Source organism: Acipenser ruthenus, chromosome 35, assembly GCF_902713425.1.
Source record: "Acipenser ruthenus chromosome 35, fAciRut3.2 maternal haplotype, whole genome shotgun sequence".
Taxonomy (NCBI): domain Eukaryota; kingdom Metazoa; phylum Chordata; class Actinopteri; order Acipenseriformes; family Acipenseridae; genus Acipenser; species Acipenser ruthenus.
This window is the reverse complement of record NC_081223.1, coordinates 5,977,569-5,997,009: the sequence shown is the minus strand read 5'-3', so window position 1 is coordinate 5,997,009 and position 19,441 is coordinate 5,977,569. Positions and strand designations below refer to the sequence as shown.

Below are 19,441 nucleotides of genomic sequence, written 5' to 3'. Positions count from 1 at the left end.
GAAATGTCTTCATCTAGACAATGTGGGGAAGCTATAAAAAAGGCTAACAAGATGCTTGGATATATTGTGAGAAGTGTTGAATTTAAATCAAGGGAAGTAATGTTAAAACTCTACAATGCATTAGTAAGACCTCACCTAGAATATTGTGTTCAGTTCTGGTCACCTCGTTACAAAAAGGATATTGCTGCTCTAGAAAGAGTGCAAAGAAGAGCAACCAGAATTATCCCGGGTTTAAAAGGCATGTCGTATGCAGACAGGCTAAAAGAATTGAATCTATTCAGTCTTGAACAAAGAAGACTACGCGGCGATCTGATTCAAACATTCAAAATCCTAAAAGGTATAGACAATGTCAACCCGGGGGACTTCTTTGACTTGAAAAAAGAAAAAAGGACCAGGGGTCATAAATGGAGATTAGATAAAGGGGCATTCAGAACAGAAAATAGGAGGCACTTTTTTACACAGAGAATTGTGAGGGTCTGGAACCAACTCCCCAGTAATGTTGTTGAAGCTGACACCCTGGGATCCTTCAAGAAGCTGCTTGATGAGATTCTGGGATCAATAAGCTACTAACAACCAAACGAGCAAGATGGGCTGAATGGCCTCCTCTCGTTTGTAAACTTTCTTATGTTCTTCTTATGTTCTTAAGTCAATTACCAATTTCTACAATTTCCCCAGACTGATAGGTAGGCTAAGCAGATATTAAAGTAGACAATTTATTTGAGGCCACTTGATTTAAGAAACAGTGCAAAGCATCTCTTTAGCATGTCAGATTTGCCATGACAGGGGCAGTCCCGGGGAATAGAATGACCAAGTGGCAAATGGAAAGCACAGCGCTTAACCTGAAATACAACGCGCAGTATTGATTTAGAACAGACTAAACACAAATCGGATGGCGTGTTGGAAATTTGAATTGTAATCAATTTATTTAAGATATGAAGTTCCCATTTCAATTATTGAGCTTAATTACATTCATTATTTTATGTATAATTAATTCAATTAGTGTGTTGAACATTTTCAATTTGATATATTATCTTCGAGTGTTGAGCTTTGTCTATTTGACAGCTGTTATTTCAATTCAAATGTTGATCTTTGTCGTTGATGTTTGACGCTTTGGCTTTTGCAGTTCACATTTTTGTTACATTCCACCTCTCATAGGTTTGAACACAAACGGGTTTATTTGTGAAATTGTCAGATTGTTTATAGTGTATCCAGCGATCTTCTGAACTAACTGGTTCAGTAGTCTGTTCCCGTGAATAGACAGCACATGCCTGAGGGGGGGTGTTCTGTGCAGCTGTGCGTTTGAGTGAAGTTTGTCGCGGAGTTTTAAACGTTCCCATGGCAACTGAGTCAACAAAACCAACATCATCACGCTTTGAGACGCAAGCTAAGGGCTAATAAGTAAATGGTAAAAAGTGAAAGCAGTGTGAGTCAGTGGAATTTTTTGATTGTTTGATTTTATCAAATGTTCACGATAATCATGTATGTTCTGTAAATGCGGAATGCAATTAGTTGATATGTAAAAGCATGAATAAATGAATGGTGTCTATTCCTAACGCATCGGTAAAGTTCAGTATAGTGCCGCTTTTGTAGCAGCAAGCAGGCTTGTTCCGTCGTCTTGATATCACTATGTAACACAACTTTTGTTCCTGGGTAGTAGGTGTTATTTCCTAATTGCTTATGCCTCAAAAGTATAGAAAATGGCTACTTTTCCCCACAAACTTTGCTTTTGTGACCAGGACAGTGATATTTTGAAATTTACCTTTTTCCAATGAGAAAACGGACGAATTTGTGTCTTTTGGTTCACATAAAGTCAGAAAAAAACAACGTATGAATCCAAATTAACATGTATTTATACTAAAGTAATACAAAAATGACTACAAAAGATTTAGAAGTGAGTAGTTTTTCGAGATTTACGATTATACTGTAAATCACTTTCACGAATCAGCCCCAAATGTAGTCTCCCATCATGTTTTCGTTATACTGTCCTTGGTAGCGCCGTTCAAAGTCCAGTATATCCTGGTGGAAGCGCTCGCCTTGCTCCTCCGAGTACGCTGCCATGTTCTCTTTGAATTTATCAAGATGAGCATCAAGGATATGGACTTTGAGGGACATCCTACAGCCCATTGTGCCGTAGTTCTTCACCAGAGTCTCAACCAGCTCCACATAGTTTTCGGCCTTGTGATTGCCCAGGAAGCCCCGAACCACTGCGACAAAGCTGTTCCAAGCCGCTTTCTCCTTACTAGTGAGCTTCTTGGGGAATTCATTGCACTCCAGGATCTTCTTTATCTGTGGTCCGACGAAGACACCGGGTTTGAACTTTGCCTCAGACAGCTTAGGGAAGAAGTCTTGAAGGTACCTGAAAGACCCTTCTCTTTACTTCTAAAGACGGCTGCTCTCTCTCCGGAGGAGTGGGTACGGGGAGCTCATGGCAGTGTGGCACCGGGGCGATGGATGAAGGAAGGTCCGGATACGTGATAGCAGGTGCATTCTTGCCAGTCCGACATTTGGAAGGGTCCACCATGCAGATGTAGCAGTTGCTTGAGTGGTCAGTGGGTTCCCGCCAAATTCTTGTCATAGCAAACTTCATGGCTCTCTTTTCCCCTCTGTACCATCCTACAAAAATAGATTTATTTCACCCATGACTAATGTGTAAGAGATTCTCGCAACATTTTTCATATATGATATATTTATTCAATAACATTGAAAATTGTAAAACATTTTAAAATTAAAAACTTATACAATTTTAAAAATTTTAACAAATTTTATAACATAAAATTCCGAGCAACAATTGTCCATCTTACCTTCCAGAGCTTTTTTGCAGTGCTCGCAGGTGAAATGAGGTGCCCAGGGTTTGTCTTGATCCCCGACAGGCATGCCGAAATAGGCCTTGTAGGCCTCACACATCTTAGCAGATGCTTCCACGGAGTACTTTTTCACTCTTGTCTTGATAAAACCAAATCCTGCTTAGGGCCCCCAAAAGGCTAGAAACAGTCCTGTCTATTACCAGTACAAAACACACACACACACACACACACACACACACACACACACACACACACACACACACACACACACACACACACACACACACACACACAGACGCAGCAGTTGTACAGTGTTATACAAGGAAAATAACAAGATATACTCATGACACGTTAAGTGTTGAGATGACGATATCACATTATTTTTACATTAGTAGCCTATTATTTATTTTACAGTTGTCACACACAGCCTACATAAAATAATAATAATAATAATAATACACATTTCAAGAATCACAAATGTATACAAATTCTGCCACCCTTTTATACAGTTGGGTTTTTACTGGAACAATCTAGGAGGTAAAGTAGTTGCTTGCTAGCTGTCTGTCTGTCCATCCATCTAGTTCAGGAGTCGCTAACCCATGGTCCTAAGGAGAGCCTCAATCCTGCAGCGGCTCCCCTATAACTTTCCTGCCGTATCGGAGCGCCTGTCAGTCTGCGAGTGAACGGCGGTGTGAGCCGTGTCTTAGAGCGCAGAACCTTCAAAGTAAAAAAAAAATAAGATCCGTATTAATTTGGAATAGCATTAAAAAATTGACGCATACGTCTTCTTTTCATCCTTTCTTCATTCATCCCTTCCTCTTTTCTTTTGATATTTAGCGGAGAAATGGATCTTTTTATAGACCTCCTCGGAGTCTCCTCCCCACTCCCTCCCTCGCTTCTGAGCTCCGTCAGCGGGCACAGTGCCGGGTTTTGTCCCCCGCCTTTGGCGCACAATGCCCCGGCTTGGCCCGTGTGGGTTTCCCGTCGCAGCCCCCAAGTGCTTCGTAGGCAGTTGCCCTCTATAATAGGTGCAGTCGAGCCGAAAGAGAGCACCAGACCCCAGCGGAGAGATAGCAGCAGCAGCGCCGCACACGAATACACCCGACACAGAGTAGAAATGGGGACTCGGTCGAATTTACGAAGCGGTTCCCGTACTCGAAATGTCAAAGGTAAGTAAAAATAAATACTGAATCTTATAGCAGTATGGATTTACATTGACAATGACGTGTTTTATTTATTTATTTATTGTCATTTATTTTAAGTCTTTGTTAAGTTTAACACGCAGTGAGGAGCAACTAATAACATAAATGAGCAGATAGACTTCGTTTGTTCATTTTTTTCATCTCTTTTCAAATATTCATTTATGTACTTTGAAATGTTATATATTTGATCATTCACATATATATTCAACAAAATCTATATTATACTATTAAATATACGTGTTTAGTCTATGTATGTATTTCTTTGTATCGCTTGTTTTGAGTTTGCGAACATGGTCCTTTTAGTATTCCTTATTTTTAGTCGTTTTTCCGTTTGATAGAAATGTCAGACATGCTCAATCCATATCAGTATCTGCTGCTGTGTATTATAAAGAGATTTCAGACATGCTCAATCAATATCAGTATCTGCTGCTGTGTATTATAAAGAGATTTCAGACATGCTCAATCAATATCAGGGTCTGCTGCTGTGTAATATAAAGAGATTTCAGACATGCTCAATCAATATCAGGGTCTGCTGCTGTGTATTATGAAGAGATTTCAGACATGCTCAGTCAATATCAGGGTCTGCTGCTGTGTATTATAAAGAGATTTCAGACATGCTCAATGAATGTCAGGGTCTGCTGTTGTGTATTATGAAGAGATTTCAGACATGCTCAGTCAATATCAGGGTCTGCTGCTGTGTATTATAAAGAGATTTCAGACATGCTCAATGAATGTCAGGGTCTGCTGTTGTGTATTATAAAGAGATTTCAGATGTCAATCAATATCAGGGTCTGCTGCTGTGTATTATAAAGAGATTTCAGACATGCTCAATCAATATAAGGGTCTGCTGCTGTGTATTATAAAGATATTTCAGATGTCAATCAATATCAGGGTCTGCTGCTGCGTAATATAAAGAGATTTCAGACATGCTCAATCAATATCAGGGTCTGCTGCTGTATATTATGAAGAGATTTCAGACATGCTCAGTCAATATCAAGGTCTGCTGCTGCGTATTATAAAGAGATTTCAGACATGCTCAATCAATATCAGGGTCTGCTGCTGTGTATTATAAAGAGATTTCTGACATGCTCAATCAATATCAGGGTCTGCTGCTGTATATTATAAAGAGATTTCAGACATGCTCAATCAATATCAGGGTCTGCTGCTGTGTATTATAAAGAGATTTCTGACATGCTCAATCAATATCAGGGTCTGCTGCTGTATATTATAAAGAGATTTCAGACATGCTCAATCAATATCAGGGTCTGCTGCTGTGAATTATAAAGAGATTTCAGACATGCTCAATCAATATCAGGGTCTGCTGCTGTGTATTATAAAGATATTTCAGATGTCAATCAATATCAGGGTCTGCTGCTGTGTATTATAAAGAGATTTCAGACATGCTCAATCAATATCAGGGTCTGCTGCTGTATATTATGAAGAGATTTCAGACATGCTCAGTCAATATCAGGGTCTGCTGCTGTGTATTATAAAGAGTGCTCAGTCAATATCAGGGTCTGCTGCTGTGTATTATAAAGAGATTTCAGACATGCTCAGTCAATATCAGGGTCTGCTGCTGTGTATTATAAAGAGATTTCAGACATGCTCAATCAATATCAGGGTCTGCTGCTGTGTATTATAAAGAGATTTCAGACATGCTCAATCAATATCAGGGTCTGCTGCTGTGTATTATAAAGAGATTTCTGACATGCTCAATCAATATCAGGGTCTGCTGCTGTATATTATAAAGAGATTTCAGACATGCTCAATCAATATCAGGGTCTGCTGCTGTGAATTATAAAGAGATTTCAGACATGCTCAATCAATATCAGGGTCTGCTGCTGTGTATTATAAAGATATTTCAGATGTCAATCAATATCAGGGTCTGCTGCTGTGTATTATAAAGAGATTTCAGACATGCTCAATCAATATCAGGGTCTGCTGCTGTATATTATGAAGAGATTTCAGACATGCTCAGTCAATATCAGGGTCTGCTGCTGTGTATTATAAAGAGTGCTCAGTCAATATCAGGGTCTGCTGCTGTGTATTATAAAGAGATTTCAGACATGCTCAGTCAATATCAGGGTCTGCTGCTGTGTATTATAAAGAGATTTCAGACATGCTCAATCAATATCAGGGTCTGCTGCTGTGTATTATAAAGAGATTTCAGACATGCTCAATCAATATCAGGGTCTGCTGCTGTGTATTATAAAGAGATTTCAGATGTCTCAATCAATATCAGGGTCTGCTGCTGTGTATTATAAAGAGATTTCAGACATGCTCAATCAATATCAGTATCTGCTGCTGTGTATTATAAAGAGATTTCAGATGTCTCAATCAATATCTGGAGCAGCAGTGTGGAGTAGTGGTCAGGGGGGCTCTGTACTCTTGACCGGAGGCTCTTGTGTGAGTTCAGTCCCAGGTGGGGACACACACACTGCTGCTGTACCCTTGAGCAAGCAGGTACTTTACGTAGATTGCTCCATTAAAAAACCCAACTGTATAAATGGGTAATTGTATGTAAATAATAATATCACAATTGTAAGTCACCCTGGATAAGGGTGTCTGCTAAGAAATAGAATATCAGAGTCTGCTAAACAGTAGAATGTATGCTGTGCCATAGGAGTCTCATTGAAACTGCTGTGCCATAGGGAGTCTCATTGAAACTGCTGTGCTATAGGAGTCTCATTGAAACTGGCATAGTCTTTTTTTATTGAAGTTTTGCCATAGGAGGGAGTCTCATTGAAACTGCTGTGCAAGAGGGAGTCTCATTGAAACTTCTGTGCAATAGGGAGTCTTATTGAAACTGGCATAGTCTTTTTTTACTGAAGTTTATGCCATAGGGCTTCATCAGCAGGTTACAAGCTGACAAGCTAATTATTAAGTTGTATACCCTGTGTGTGTGTGTGTGTGTGGTCATGTCTCAGTGAGTGTGTGTGTGTGTTTCCCTGTGTGTATGCGTGTTCATGTCTCTCTGTGTGTCAGTGTGCGTATTTCTCTGTGCATGTGTCACTGTGTGCGTGTTTCAGAATGTGCACCTGTGTCTCTGCGTCTCTGTGTTTGCGTGTCTATGATGTAAATCAATCATTCTGGTTTTCAAACAGCTTGCAGGGCACTAGTGAATCACTCAAATTGTGAATGAATGTGTAAATAAATAAATTAAACAAACTAATGAGAGAGTGGGAGGGAGAGGGAGGGAGGAAAAGGAAGTGAGAGAAAGAACAGCAAGAGGGAAAGCGAGAACGAGTGACTCGTTTGGAAGTGTAAAGGGATGAACTAATGAATGAATCAACAAATTAATCACTGGAATTCTGGAGACTGAAAGATAGATAGAAGTTTATAACCGTTGTCTGAGGGATGCTGTGACAGGAAATGACCGAGGTTGAAACTCAGAGACAGTTTTAAAGTTCAAAAATAAAGTTTTTAATAAACAAAAATACAAAATAAACCGGCACAAGGGCCAAACAAAAAGGTTTTAAACATAAAATAAACACAAAACAAAAAAAGCAAAACTTACAAAAATAAAGGTTTCCAGGCTGGGCGTTGCCTTCACTGGATTCAAAAACAAACAAACAGAAAAACAGCACACACAAAACACTCTTGTTTCTTCTCCTTCTAGAACACTCCCCCTAGCCAGGGCCTCTCCCCTGGCTTTTATCCCCTGTGGCTGGAGCCCAATTAATCAATAATTGCTGATTATTCAATTAGGGCTCCAGCCACATTCTCACATGTTTTCCTGGCACAGAGGAATTTAACCCCCTCCCTGCCAGTCCCAACCACGTTCTTAAAGACGGGGCAGTCCCCCGTCACAGATGCCTTTTCAAGCAGTCACCCCCTCAAATGTTAACATCAAAGCATATCAAAGTTTAGTTTCTTTTTTTTTTGGAATAGTCAATTATTTTTACCCCGTGATTTCTCCCCAATTTGGAATGCCCAATTGTCTTTAAGACAGCCCCTGTCTCACTGCTTCTACAACCCCCCACCCCACCTCCCCACCTCACCACCTCCCCCCCCCCCCCCCCCCCCCGCAGTGAAGCCTCCTCGGCTGGGAGAGGCTGGAGACAGACAAGCGCACTCAAGCTTTAGTCCTCTGAAACAACACCGTATTTCAAGCTGTCAAGTCAAGCTGTCCACTTTCTTCTTTCTTTGTTTTTTTTGTTTCTTTCTTTCACACTGCAAGCCCAGTGTAACACAGCCGGCTCACAGGCAGGCAGGCAGGCAGGCAGGCGGGCGTCTGGCCACCCACATGAGTCACTGGTGTGCGGTGAGACCGTGATTACCCAGCTGACTTGAGCCCCCCTGCCTGGGTGGCACTCTGCTAATTGTGCACTGTCCCCTGGGAGCCCCTTGGAAATCCTCTAGGAATCCCCTAGGTACCTCCTAGGAGCTCCTGGCCACAGCTGGCGATGGCATAGGCCCGGATTCGAAACAGTGCATTCTGCACTCCAGGGTGTGCCTTTACAGGATGCACCACTCGGGAGTCCCCCATTATTGTTAAAGATAATAAAATATTATAATCAGATTTGTAGGTCAACAGATCCACCATAAATAAAGCTGCTTCTTGTTCCTGATGAAGTCATTTCCACCGTGCTGCTGATGTGCTGCTGTGTGAGAGTGCTAATCTGGAGTGAAATGTGTTCAGGCTTTCACACACGCACATTGAGAGAGACACACACATTGAGAGACACACATACGCACACTGGAGCACACACACACACATTGAGAGAGACACACACTGAGACACACACACATTGAGAGACATACACTCACTGGAACACACACACATTGCAAGAGCAACACACTGAGACACACACACACATTGAGAGAGAAACACACTGAGACACACACTGAGAGAGAAACACACTGAGACACACACACACATTGAGAGAGAAACACACTGAGACACACACACACTGAGAGAGAAACACACCAAGACACACATTGAGACACACACACATACACACATTGAGAGAGACACACACTGAGACACACACACACATTGAGAGAGAAACACACTGAGACACACATTGAGAGAGAAACACACTGAGACACACACACACTGAGAGAGAAACACACCAAGACACACATTGAGACACACACACACACACACACACATTGAGAGAGACACACACTGAGACACACACATTGAGAGAGACACACACACACACACACATTGAGAGAGACACACACTGAGACACACACACACACAGAGAAACACACCGAGTGAGACACACACACACATTGAGATAGACACACACTGACACACACACACACACATTGAGAGAGACACACACTGAGACACACACACACATTGAGAGAGACACACACTGAGACACACATACACACACACATTGAGATAGAAACACACCGAGACACAGACACACATTGAGAGACATACACACACACACACACACACACACACACACACACACACACACACATTGACAGTGTTCTCCTCTATTCATTGTCTTTCCTGAATTATAGAAGGTGTTCCTGTTTTTCCGAGTATTCAGGTTCTTCTATAAATGTCACCAAAGTTTCCGAGCCTCTCTCTGAGTGACTGTTCGCCCAGTCAGTTCTGTTATGTGCTGAGAACATTATATCATTGGGTCACTCGGGGTCAGGGGTCACTCTTAGAGAGATCTATGACAGACAACTGAATAAATGTTCATTGAGACATGACTTCAAATCTGTCTGTCTATTTGTTTATCTGCCTTTCTGTCTTGTCTGTCATTCTGTTTATCTATCAGTCTATCTCTCTCCCCTCCCTTCTCCTCTCTTACACTCTCTCCTCTCTCTCCCCACGCAGGCTCGGTGTCTGTCTGGCTGTTGCTCTGGCTGGCAGTCTGCTCCCCTAGCCCTGCCTATTCCTGCCCCAGGCTGTGTGTCTGTTACCTCTCCCCGATGATGGTCAGCTGCCAGTCTCAGAACTTCTCGGCGGTGCCGGCCGGCATTCCCTACGACAGCCAGAGAGTATTCCTCCAAAACAACCGCATCACAGAGCTGCGGGCGCAGTCCTTCGGCTTCCAGACACAGGTACCGTCTTGCCCTGTTCACACTTCACAATTATTTGTAACCCCCTTTTCTCCCTGCAATTTATAAATTGTTTTTAAGACTATGTCTGCCTCACCACCACTGCTGCTGCTGCTGCGATCTCCCCCGCAGTGACTCCTTCTCGGCTGGGAGAGGCTGGAGATAGACAAACGCACTCAAGCTGTTGTCCTCCGAAACAACAACGTGCAATCCCACACAATAATCTAAATGTAATTCAATTCCAGTACTTATTTTGTTCATATATGTAGTCTTTTACAGAGTTTTTTAAACATACATATATAATTACAGGAAGGTAGGATGTTGGAGACAAATAGAAAATGTATGGGGGGGTCCCTCTTTTAAGAGACACTATTTAACTGTCCCTTGAGTGCAGGTCTCTTAATACAGGTTTGACTGTAACTCGAAATTGAGCTTGAAAATGATCTTCCTCTCCCTCCCCCACCTCTCTCTCTCCCTCTCATCAGGTCCTGTGGCTCTACTCCAACAACATCAGCTCCATCAAACCCGATTCCTTCAGCGACATGCGAGATCTGGAGGAGCTGGACCTGGGGGATAACCCCTCCCTGCGCACCCTCCATCCTGACTCCTTCCGGGGGCTGGACAAGCTGCAGAGCCTGCACATATACCGCTGCCAGCTGGGGACCCTGCCCGGAAACATCTTCAAAAAACTCTACAGCCTGCAGTTCCTTTACCTGCAGGACAACCTGCTGCAACACATCCAGGTGAGAGAGAGAGAGAGAGAGAGAGAGAGAGAGAGAGAGAGAGAGAGAGAGAGAGAGAGAGAGAGAGAGACACCTCCTATCTAATACAGTGCGCCTCCAACCCTGCTCCTGGAGCCCCCCCCATCCCCCCCCCCATCCTATCTAATACAGTGCGCCTCCAACCCTGCTCCTGGAGCCCCCCCCATCCCCCCCCCCATCCTATCTAATACAGTGCGTCTCCAACCCTGCACCTGGAGCCCCCCCCCATCCCCCCCCATCCTATCTAATACAGTGCGTCTCCAACCCTGCTCCTGGAGAGCCCCCTCTATCCTATCTAATACAGTGCGTCTCCAACCCTGCTCCCGGAGAGCCCCCTCTATCCTATCTAATACAGTGCGTCTCCAACCCTGCTCCCGGAGAGCCCCCTCTATCCTATCTAATACAGTGTGTCTCAACCCTGCTCCTGGATAGCCCCGTCTATCCTATCTAATACAGTCTGTCTCAACCCTGCTCCTGGGGGGGGAGGGGTGACAGGAGGCAGATACATACAGGAGAGCTATAACACAAATAATTTTAATTTCATAATTTAACATACAACTTTTTGGTAGTACTGAATTTTCATGTGCCAAATATCAATCTCTGTCCCTCCCCTTCCCCCTCCCTCTCTCTCCCCCTCTCAGGACAATCTCTTCTCAGACCTGGTGAATCTCACTCACCTCTTCCTCCACGGCAACCGAATCCGAGTCCTGTCTGAAAATGTCTTCAGAGGGCTGGTCAACCTGGACAGGCTCCTCCTCCACGAGAACCGAGTGCGACAGGTCAACCGCAAAGCCTTCAGGGACCTGGGTCACCTCACCACCCTCTTCCTCTTCAACAACGCCCTAACAGACCTCCCTGCTTCGGCCCTCTCTGATCTCTCGTCCCTGCAGTTCCTCAGACTCAACGGAAACCCCTGGAGCTGCTCCTGCCAGGCCCGCCCTCTCTGGGAATGGTTCCGTCAGGTCCGGATCTCCAGCTCCGAGCTCCTCTGCGCCGGTCCCGAGGAGAGGAAAGGTCTAGATTTGAGGTTCTTGAGAGAAATCGATTTCGCTCCCTGCCCCATGCTGCCTTACTATCCGAGAGCCCGCGTCACTTACACCTTCAGCACCAGAACGAGATGGTGGTTCCCCAAATCGGGCAAGGCAAGCGGGGGGAATTCGGACAAATCTAAAGGCTTGGATGGAAAGAAAGGACAACAGCAAGACAACAGTTACATCAGTCCAGATAAAAGTCAAACCAAAAGTTACGAAGCTGAGTCCACATTGACGAAAGTTAAAGAGCAAGACTACTGGGAGAAATATGAAAACGAAGACTCCACTATTCGTTGTTACAAGTTGGATTGTTTGAAAGAAGCAAACGGGAAATCCAGAGGCGTTTGTCCAGACGCGTCCCTCTTTCTCCTCTCTCTCTCCCTCACTCTCACCCTCTCCCTCTCTCTCACCCTTCACTTTCTTTTTCCTGAAACCATGTAAAGAGCATTTGTGAATTTCCCCTTAAAGTCTATATTGAAAAGATATTACGATTCAATTACTGCTCTGCAGTGTTGAGTTTCCTATAGACCAGCTCTGCTCTGAAACTGCTGTGCGATAATGAGTCTTATTAAAACTGCTGTGCGATAATGAGTCTTATTTAAACTGCTGTGCAATAGGGAGTCTAATTGAAACTGCTGTGCAATAGGGAGTCTTATTGCAACTGCTGTGCAATAGGGAGTCGCATTGAAAGTGTTGTTTGATAGGGAGTCTCATTGAAACTGCTGTGTGATAGGGAGTCTCATTGAAACTGCTGTGTGATAGGGAGTCTCTTTGAAACTGCTGTGTGATAGGGAGTCTCATTGAAACTGCTGTGTGATAGGGAGTCTTACTGAAACTGCTGTGCAATAGGGAGTCTCATTGAAACTGCTGTGTGATAGGGAGTCTTATTGAAACTGCTGTGCAATAGGGAGTCTTATTGAAACTGCTGTGCGATAGGGAGTCTCATTAAAACTGCTGTGTGATATGGAGTCTCATTGAAACTGCTGTGTGATAGGGAGTCTTATTGAAACTGCTGTGCAATAGGGAGTCTTATTGAAACTGCTGTGCGATAATGAGTCTTATTAAAACTGCTGTGTGATAATGAGTCTTATTGAAACTGCTGTGCAATAGGGAGTCTTATTGAAACTGCTGTGCAATAGGGAGTCTCATTGAAACTGCTGTGTGATAGGGAGTCTTATTGAAACTGCTGTGCAATAGGGAGTCTTATTGAAACTGCTGTGCAATAGGGAGTCTCATTGAAACTGCTGTGCAATAGGGAGTCTCATTAAAACAGCTGTGAGAAAGGGAGTCTTATTAAAACTGCTCTGTAATAGGGAGTCTTACTGAAACTGCTGTGTGATAGGGAGTATCACTGAAACTGCTGTGCGATAGGGAGTCTTACTGAAACTGCTGTGCAATAGGGAGTCTTATTGAAACTGCTGTGCAATAGGGAGTCTTACTGAAACTGCTGTGCGATAGGGAGTCTTATTGAAACTGCTGTGTGATAGGGAGTTTTATTGAAACTGCTGTGTGATAGGGAGTCTTATTGAAACTGCAGTGTGATAGGGAGTCTCATTGAAACTGCTGTGCAATAGGGAGTCTCATTGAAACTGCTGTGCAATAGGGAGTCTCATTGAAACTGCTTTGCGATAGGGAGTCTTATTGAAACTGCTGTGCGATAGGGAGTCTCATTGAAACTGCTGTGCGATAGGGAGTCTTATTGAAACTGCTGTGTGATAGGGAGTCTTATTGAAACTGCTGTGTAATAGGGAGTCTTATTGAAACTGCTGTGCAATTGGCAGTCTCATTTAAACTGCTGTGAAATAGGATGAGTCTCATTGAAACTGCTGTGTGACAGGGAGTCTTATTGAAACTGCAGTGTGATAGGGAGTCTCATTGAAACTGCTGTGCAATAGGGAGTCTTATTGAAACTGCTGTGTGATAGGGAGTCTCATTAAAACAGTTGTGCAATAGGGAGTTCTCTTTGAAACTGCTGTGCGATAGGGAGTCTTATTGAAACTGCTGTGCGATAGGCAGTCTTATTGAAACTGCTGTGAAATAGGATGAGTCTCATTGAAACTGCTGTGTGATAGGGAGTCTCATTGAAACTGCTGTGTGACAGGGAGTCTTATTGAAACTGCTGTGTGATAGGGAGTCTCATTGAAACTGCTGTGTGATAGGGAGTTTTATTGAAACTGCTGTGTGATAGGGAGTCTCTTTGAAACTGCTGTGCGATAGGGAGTCTCATTGAAACTGCTGTGTGATAGGGAGTTTTATTGAAACTGCTGTGTGATAGGGAGTCTCTTTGAAACTGCTGTGCGATAGGGAGTCTCATTGAAACTGCTGTGTGACAGGGAGTCTTATTGAATCTGCTGTGTGATAGGGAGTCTTATTGAAACTGCTGTGTGATAGGGAGTCTCATTGAAACTGCTGTGCAATTGGCAGTCTCATTGAAACAGCTGTGAAATAGGATGAGTCTCATTGAAACTGCTGTGTGATAGGGAGTCTCATTGAAACTGCTGTGTGACAGGGAGTCTTATTGAAACTGCTGTGTGATAGGGAGTCTCATTGAAACTGCTGTGTGATAGGGAGTTTTATTGAAACTGCTGTGTGATAGGGAGTCTCTTTGAAACTGCTGTGCGATAGGGAGTCTCATTGAAACTGCTGTGTGACAGGGAGTCTTATTGAATCTGCTGTGTGATAGGGAGTCTTATTGAAACTGCTGTGTGATAGGGAGTCTCATTGAAACTGCTGTGTGATAGGGAGTTTTATTGAAACTGCTGTGTGATAGGGAGTCTCTTTGAAACTGCTGTGCGATAGGGAGTCTCATTGAAACTGCTGTGTGACAGGGAGTCTTATTGAATCTGCTGTGTGATAGGGAGTCTTATTGAAACTGCTGTGTGATAGGGAGTCTCATTGAAACTGCTGTGCAATAGGGAGTCTCATTGAAACTGCTGTGAAATAGGATGAGTCTCATTGAAACTGCTGTTGACAGGGAGTCTTATTGAAACTGCTGTGTGATAGGGAGTCTTATTGAAACTGCTGTGTGATAGGGAGTCTCATTGAAACTGCTGTGTGATAGGGAGTCTTATTGAAATTGCTGTGTAATAGGGAGTCTCATTGAAACTGCTGTGCGATAGGGAGTCTCATTGAAAGTGTTTGAGAGAGACCCAGGGAAAGCACTGTTTTAAAAGGAACTAATCTAAAAAGTTATATAAAAAAAATGAAATTTTGTCTTTCCTATAGACTCGCTCTGTACAGCTCTGCAGTGTTGATCTCTCTTTCCTTTTAACCTGCTCTGTGCAGCTCTGCCGTCTTGATTTTCCTACAGACCTGCTCTGTGCAGCTCTGCAGTGTTGAGTTTCCTATAGACCTGCTCTGTGCAGCTCTGCAGTGTTGAGTTTCCTACAGACCTGCTCTGTGCAGCTCTGCCGTCTTGAGTTTCCTACAGACCTGCTCTGTGCAGCTCTGCCGTCTTGATTTTCCTACAGACCTGCTCTGTGCAGCTCTGCAGTGTTGATTTTCCAACAGACCTGCTCTGTGCAGCTCTGCAGTGTTGAGTTTCCTACAGACCTGCTCTGTGCAGCTCTGCAGTGTTGATCTCTCTTTCCTTTTAACCTGCTCTGTGCAGCTCTGCAGTGTTGAGTTTCCTATAGACCTTCTCTGTGCAGCTCTGCAGTGTTGTTCCCTATAGACCTGCTCTGTGCAGCTCTGCCGTCTTGATTTTCCTACAGACCTGCTCTGTGCAGCTCTGCAGTTTTGAGTTTCCTATAGACCTGCTCTGTGCAGCTCTGCAGTGTTGAGTTTCCTACAGACCTGCTCTGTGCAGCTCTGCCGTCTTGAGTTTCCTACAGACCTGCTCTGTGCAGCTCTGCAGTTTTGAGTTTCCTATAGACCTGCTCTGTGCAGCTCTGCCGTCTTGAGTTTCCTACAGACCTGCTCTGTGCAGCTCTGCAGTGTTGAGTTTCCTACAGACCTGCTCTGTGCAGCTCTGCAGTGTTGAGTTTCCTACAGACCTGCTCTGTGCAGCTCTGCCGTCTTGAGTTTCCTACAGACCTGCTCTGTGCAGCTCTGCCGTCTTGAGTTTCCTATAGACCTGCTCTGTGCAGCTCTGCAGTGTTGAGTTTCCTATAGACCTGCTCTGTGCAGCTCTGCAGTGTTGAGTTTCCTATAGACCTGCTCTGTGCAGCTCTGTTCATAATGAATTACAAATTACACTTCTTTTAAAGTGTTTTGCCATTTTTTTCCCAGTTTTATGTCTCTCTCTCTCTTTGACTTTCTTAATTGCTACGAAAATCCCTACAAAATATTCTGCAACTGTTTTAAGATGTTTAAAGATTATATATATATATATATATATATATATACACAAAATGTGTTTCAGGTGTTACAATTTGAAACTGTTTTCTTTTTAGTTTGAAATTGCGTGTATTTTATTTAATTTCAGTGGAAAATGACTTTTTTTTTTTTTTTTTTTTTAAGGGACTGGTCCATTTAGGTGCAGTCAAAGAGAGGGGTGAGGGAGTTTGGACTAGTAATAATACTATAATAATAATAATAATAATAATAATAATAATAATAATAATAATAATAATAATATGCACAATAGCCTTAGACCAATCACCCCCTATACTATCTAAAATGGACTGTTCCGTGTTACTTTGTACTTTTTTTTTTTTTTTAAAGGTGTTGGATTGACTGAATTTGTGTAATTTTAGGAATTTGTTTATAAAGTTGTGTATTGATTTTTTTCATTTATGTATTTTTATTTGTTTATTTTGTTCATTCATTTTCATAAGTGTTAGATCTCAGGAATTTAAGATTTACAACATTTTATGGATTTTAAAAACAGCACTGTACTGTACTGGAGATATGATAGCCAGCTAATTCAATACAGTCCAGTCTAATCTAACAGCACGGTACTGTACTGGAGATATGAGAGCCAGCTAATTCAATACAGTCCAGTCTAATCTAACAGCACTGTACTGTACTGGTGATCTGAGAGCCAGCTAATTCAATACATTCCAGTCTAATCTAACAGCACTGTACTGTACTTGGGATCTGAGAGCCAGCTAATTCAATACAGTACAGTCTAATCTAACAGCACTGTACTGTACTGGAGATATGAGAGCCAGCTAATGCAATACAGTCCAGTCTAATCTAACAGCACGGTACTGTACTGGGGATCTGAGAGCCAGCTAATTCAATACAGTCCAGTCTAATCTAACAGCACGGTACTGTACTGGGGATCTGAGAGACAGCTAATTCAATACAGTCCAGTCTAATCTAACAGCACTGTACTGTACTGGAGATATGAGAGCCAGCTAATTCAATACAGTCCAGTCTAATCCAACAGCACGGTACTGTACTGGGGATCTGAGAGCCAGCTAATTCAATACAGTCCAGTCTAATCTAACAGCACTGTACTGTACTGGGGATCTGGGAGACAGCTAATTCAATACAGTCCAGTCTAATCTAACAGCACGGTACTGTACTGGGGATCTGAGAGCCAGCTAATTCAATACAGTCCAGTCTAATCTAACAGCACGGTACTGTACTGTACTGGACATTTTGGTAGGGAATGTGTTCACATGCGACAATTGACAAGCTCTTACCAAGATGGCAGCCCAACAACAAACAGAAAAAAAACGAAAAAATATTTTAACTTTTGTCATTCTTTTAACAAAAAAAAAACATTCCGTGTTGTATTGTGTTGTATTTTTATGTATTTTTGTAAAAAAAAAAAAACATGTTGAATAAATGCTTTATTTAAAAAAAAAAAAACCTAAAAAAACACCTTTTGTGTTTCCTCTTTTCAAGCAAAATCCAATGGGACTTTATTTGATTTCATGCCAAACACACATACATCAAATATATTTCTGTCAATAAAAACATAATTCTTAAAGGTTATTAAATTAGTTTTATCTTTTCTTAATGAATGTCTTTTAAATTTGTAAAATTATAACCCATTAAAATAGAACAAATCGACAGAAATTAATGCATTTGTCGCTCGTTACCCTTTTTCATTTTTTTATTATTATAAAGTCCAGCCACTATAAAATATCAGAAATTATCGCGATCGCTTAAAACCCAGCCCATCACAGATGCATCATGGGAACAAAGAACAGTCGTTTGAATTTGAATACGAATATATTCAATATTTGACCAAAAAAGAGGGGATATGGCAGGAAGACAAGTAAGAGAATAATCTTTTTTTATTGTATTTTCTTAATTAAACAGGAAATAGGACACTTTTTTTTTTTTTCTCAGCGTCTTTTCTGTGTTTTCAACGTGTTGTGTTGTCAGGATACCGTACACACTTAACTCGCTCAGTCAAAAATAGATTTTTTGAAGCTTAACTATTTATTTTTTTTGTTGTAATATTTAAAAAAAAAATCTCCCAATTTGGAATATCCAATTGTTTTGTTTATGGCGCTGCTGCAACTTCCCGTATCGACTCGGGAGAACGAAGACTCATCATGCGCATCCTCTAAAACAAACGCCGTCAGCCACCCTCCTCTTGTCACACTGCAACAGCAAAGCCAGCCGCACCTGGCTGTAGCGGTGTTTGAGGAAACGCAGTTCTGCCCACAACTCGCAGGAGACCGGTCGCCACAGGAGTTGCTGGAGCTTGTTGAGACAATGATTACCAAGCTGACCTAAACCCTCCCAACCCGGGTGGCACTCTGCCAACTGTGCGCCGCCCCCTCGGCGTTCCTGTCGGCGATGGCATAGTCTGGATTGGAACCAGCGATCTCCAGGCTATAAGGCACACCTTGCAATTCAGATGAAGCGCCTCAGCTGGATGCGCCACGCTCCCCCCAACAATTCAGCAATTCAGTAGGCTACGTTTGACCCGTTCAGTTAATCAGTGCAGTGTTTTTCACTAGTTTTCTGTTAGGTTATCATCTGTTTTCTTTCTCAGTATTAGCCGTGATTTCCTGGAAAATGTGACAGTGGCGACCTGCAAGTTTGGTCCATCCATAATTAAATACTCTACTGCAGTTACTGCTTGCTCTTAAATATAACTCTATTTAATGTATTGCAGCTGCTCTTATTTAAACTGCCTTTACATTGATTTCCACATTCCATTTTGCACTCGTTATTCGTCTGATTTGATCTCCATTCTGCTTCCAAGCTGATGGCTGGGAAGCCTATTGTTTCTGTTAGGATTAAATAGCTACGTATTTTGAAATAAAGATGTATTCATTATTATGAACGTTAACAGAAAGTATATTGTATTTACTTTTCCCATGTGTGCTTGCCTTGTACAAATCTGACAGTTTCAACAAAGGCATTTGACTTGGGTTCATTAGTTAGCCTATACTGCCATCTACAGCATTACTGCGGGAGCCGTTTACTTCTTTTGGATATTTTCACAATTAACCGTGCGAGCATGTAGTCGTGGCCGAGTGGTTAAGGCGATGGACTTGAAATCCATTGGGGTTTCCCCGCGCAGGTTCGAATCCTGCCGACTACGTAAGCTTTGTTTTTAATTGATTGTATGTGTTCATTGTTAATACATGTTTAAAGCACAGGAAGTCTGAAATATTACTGGTTGTACTTCATATCGCTTCGGTTCATTTTGTTAAAGAATGTTCATTTTGGGGATCAAACCCGCAACCTTGGCG

The 19,441-nt window shown here is 42.5% G+C and overlaps 1 protein-coding gene and 1 non-coding gene across 2 annotated transcripts; both read left to right on the top strand.

Moving 5' to 3' along the window:
- Positions 1-9,823: 9,823 nt before the first annotated feature.
- LOC131705333 (reticulon-4 receptor-like 2) lies at positions 9,824-12,380 on the top strand (the record flags this gene model as incomplete). The annotated part of the gene is made up of 3 exons (XM_059007763.1): positions 9,824-10,042; positions 10,525-10,782; positions 11,442-12,380. Coding segments are annotated over 3 exons (1,308 nt in total), but the record flags the coding sequence as incomplete, so codon positions are not given.
- Positions 12,381-19,208: 6,828 nt separating this feature from the next.
- Positions 19,209-19,290, top strand: trnas-uga (transfer RNA serine (anticodon UGA)). Its single transcript has one exon. It is a non-coding gene; the product is annotated as a tRNA-Ser (tRNA).
- Positions 19,291-19,441: the final 151 nt, after the last annotated feature.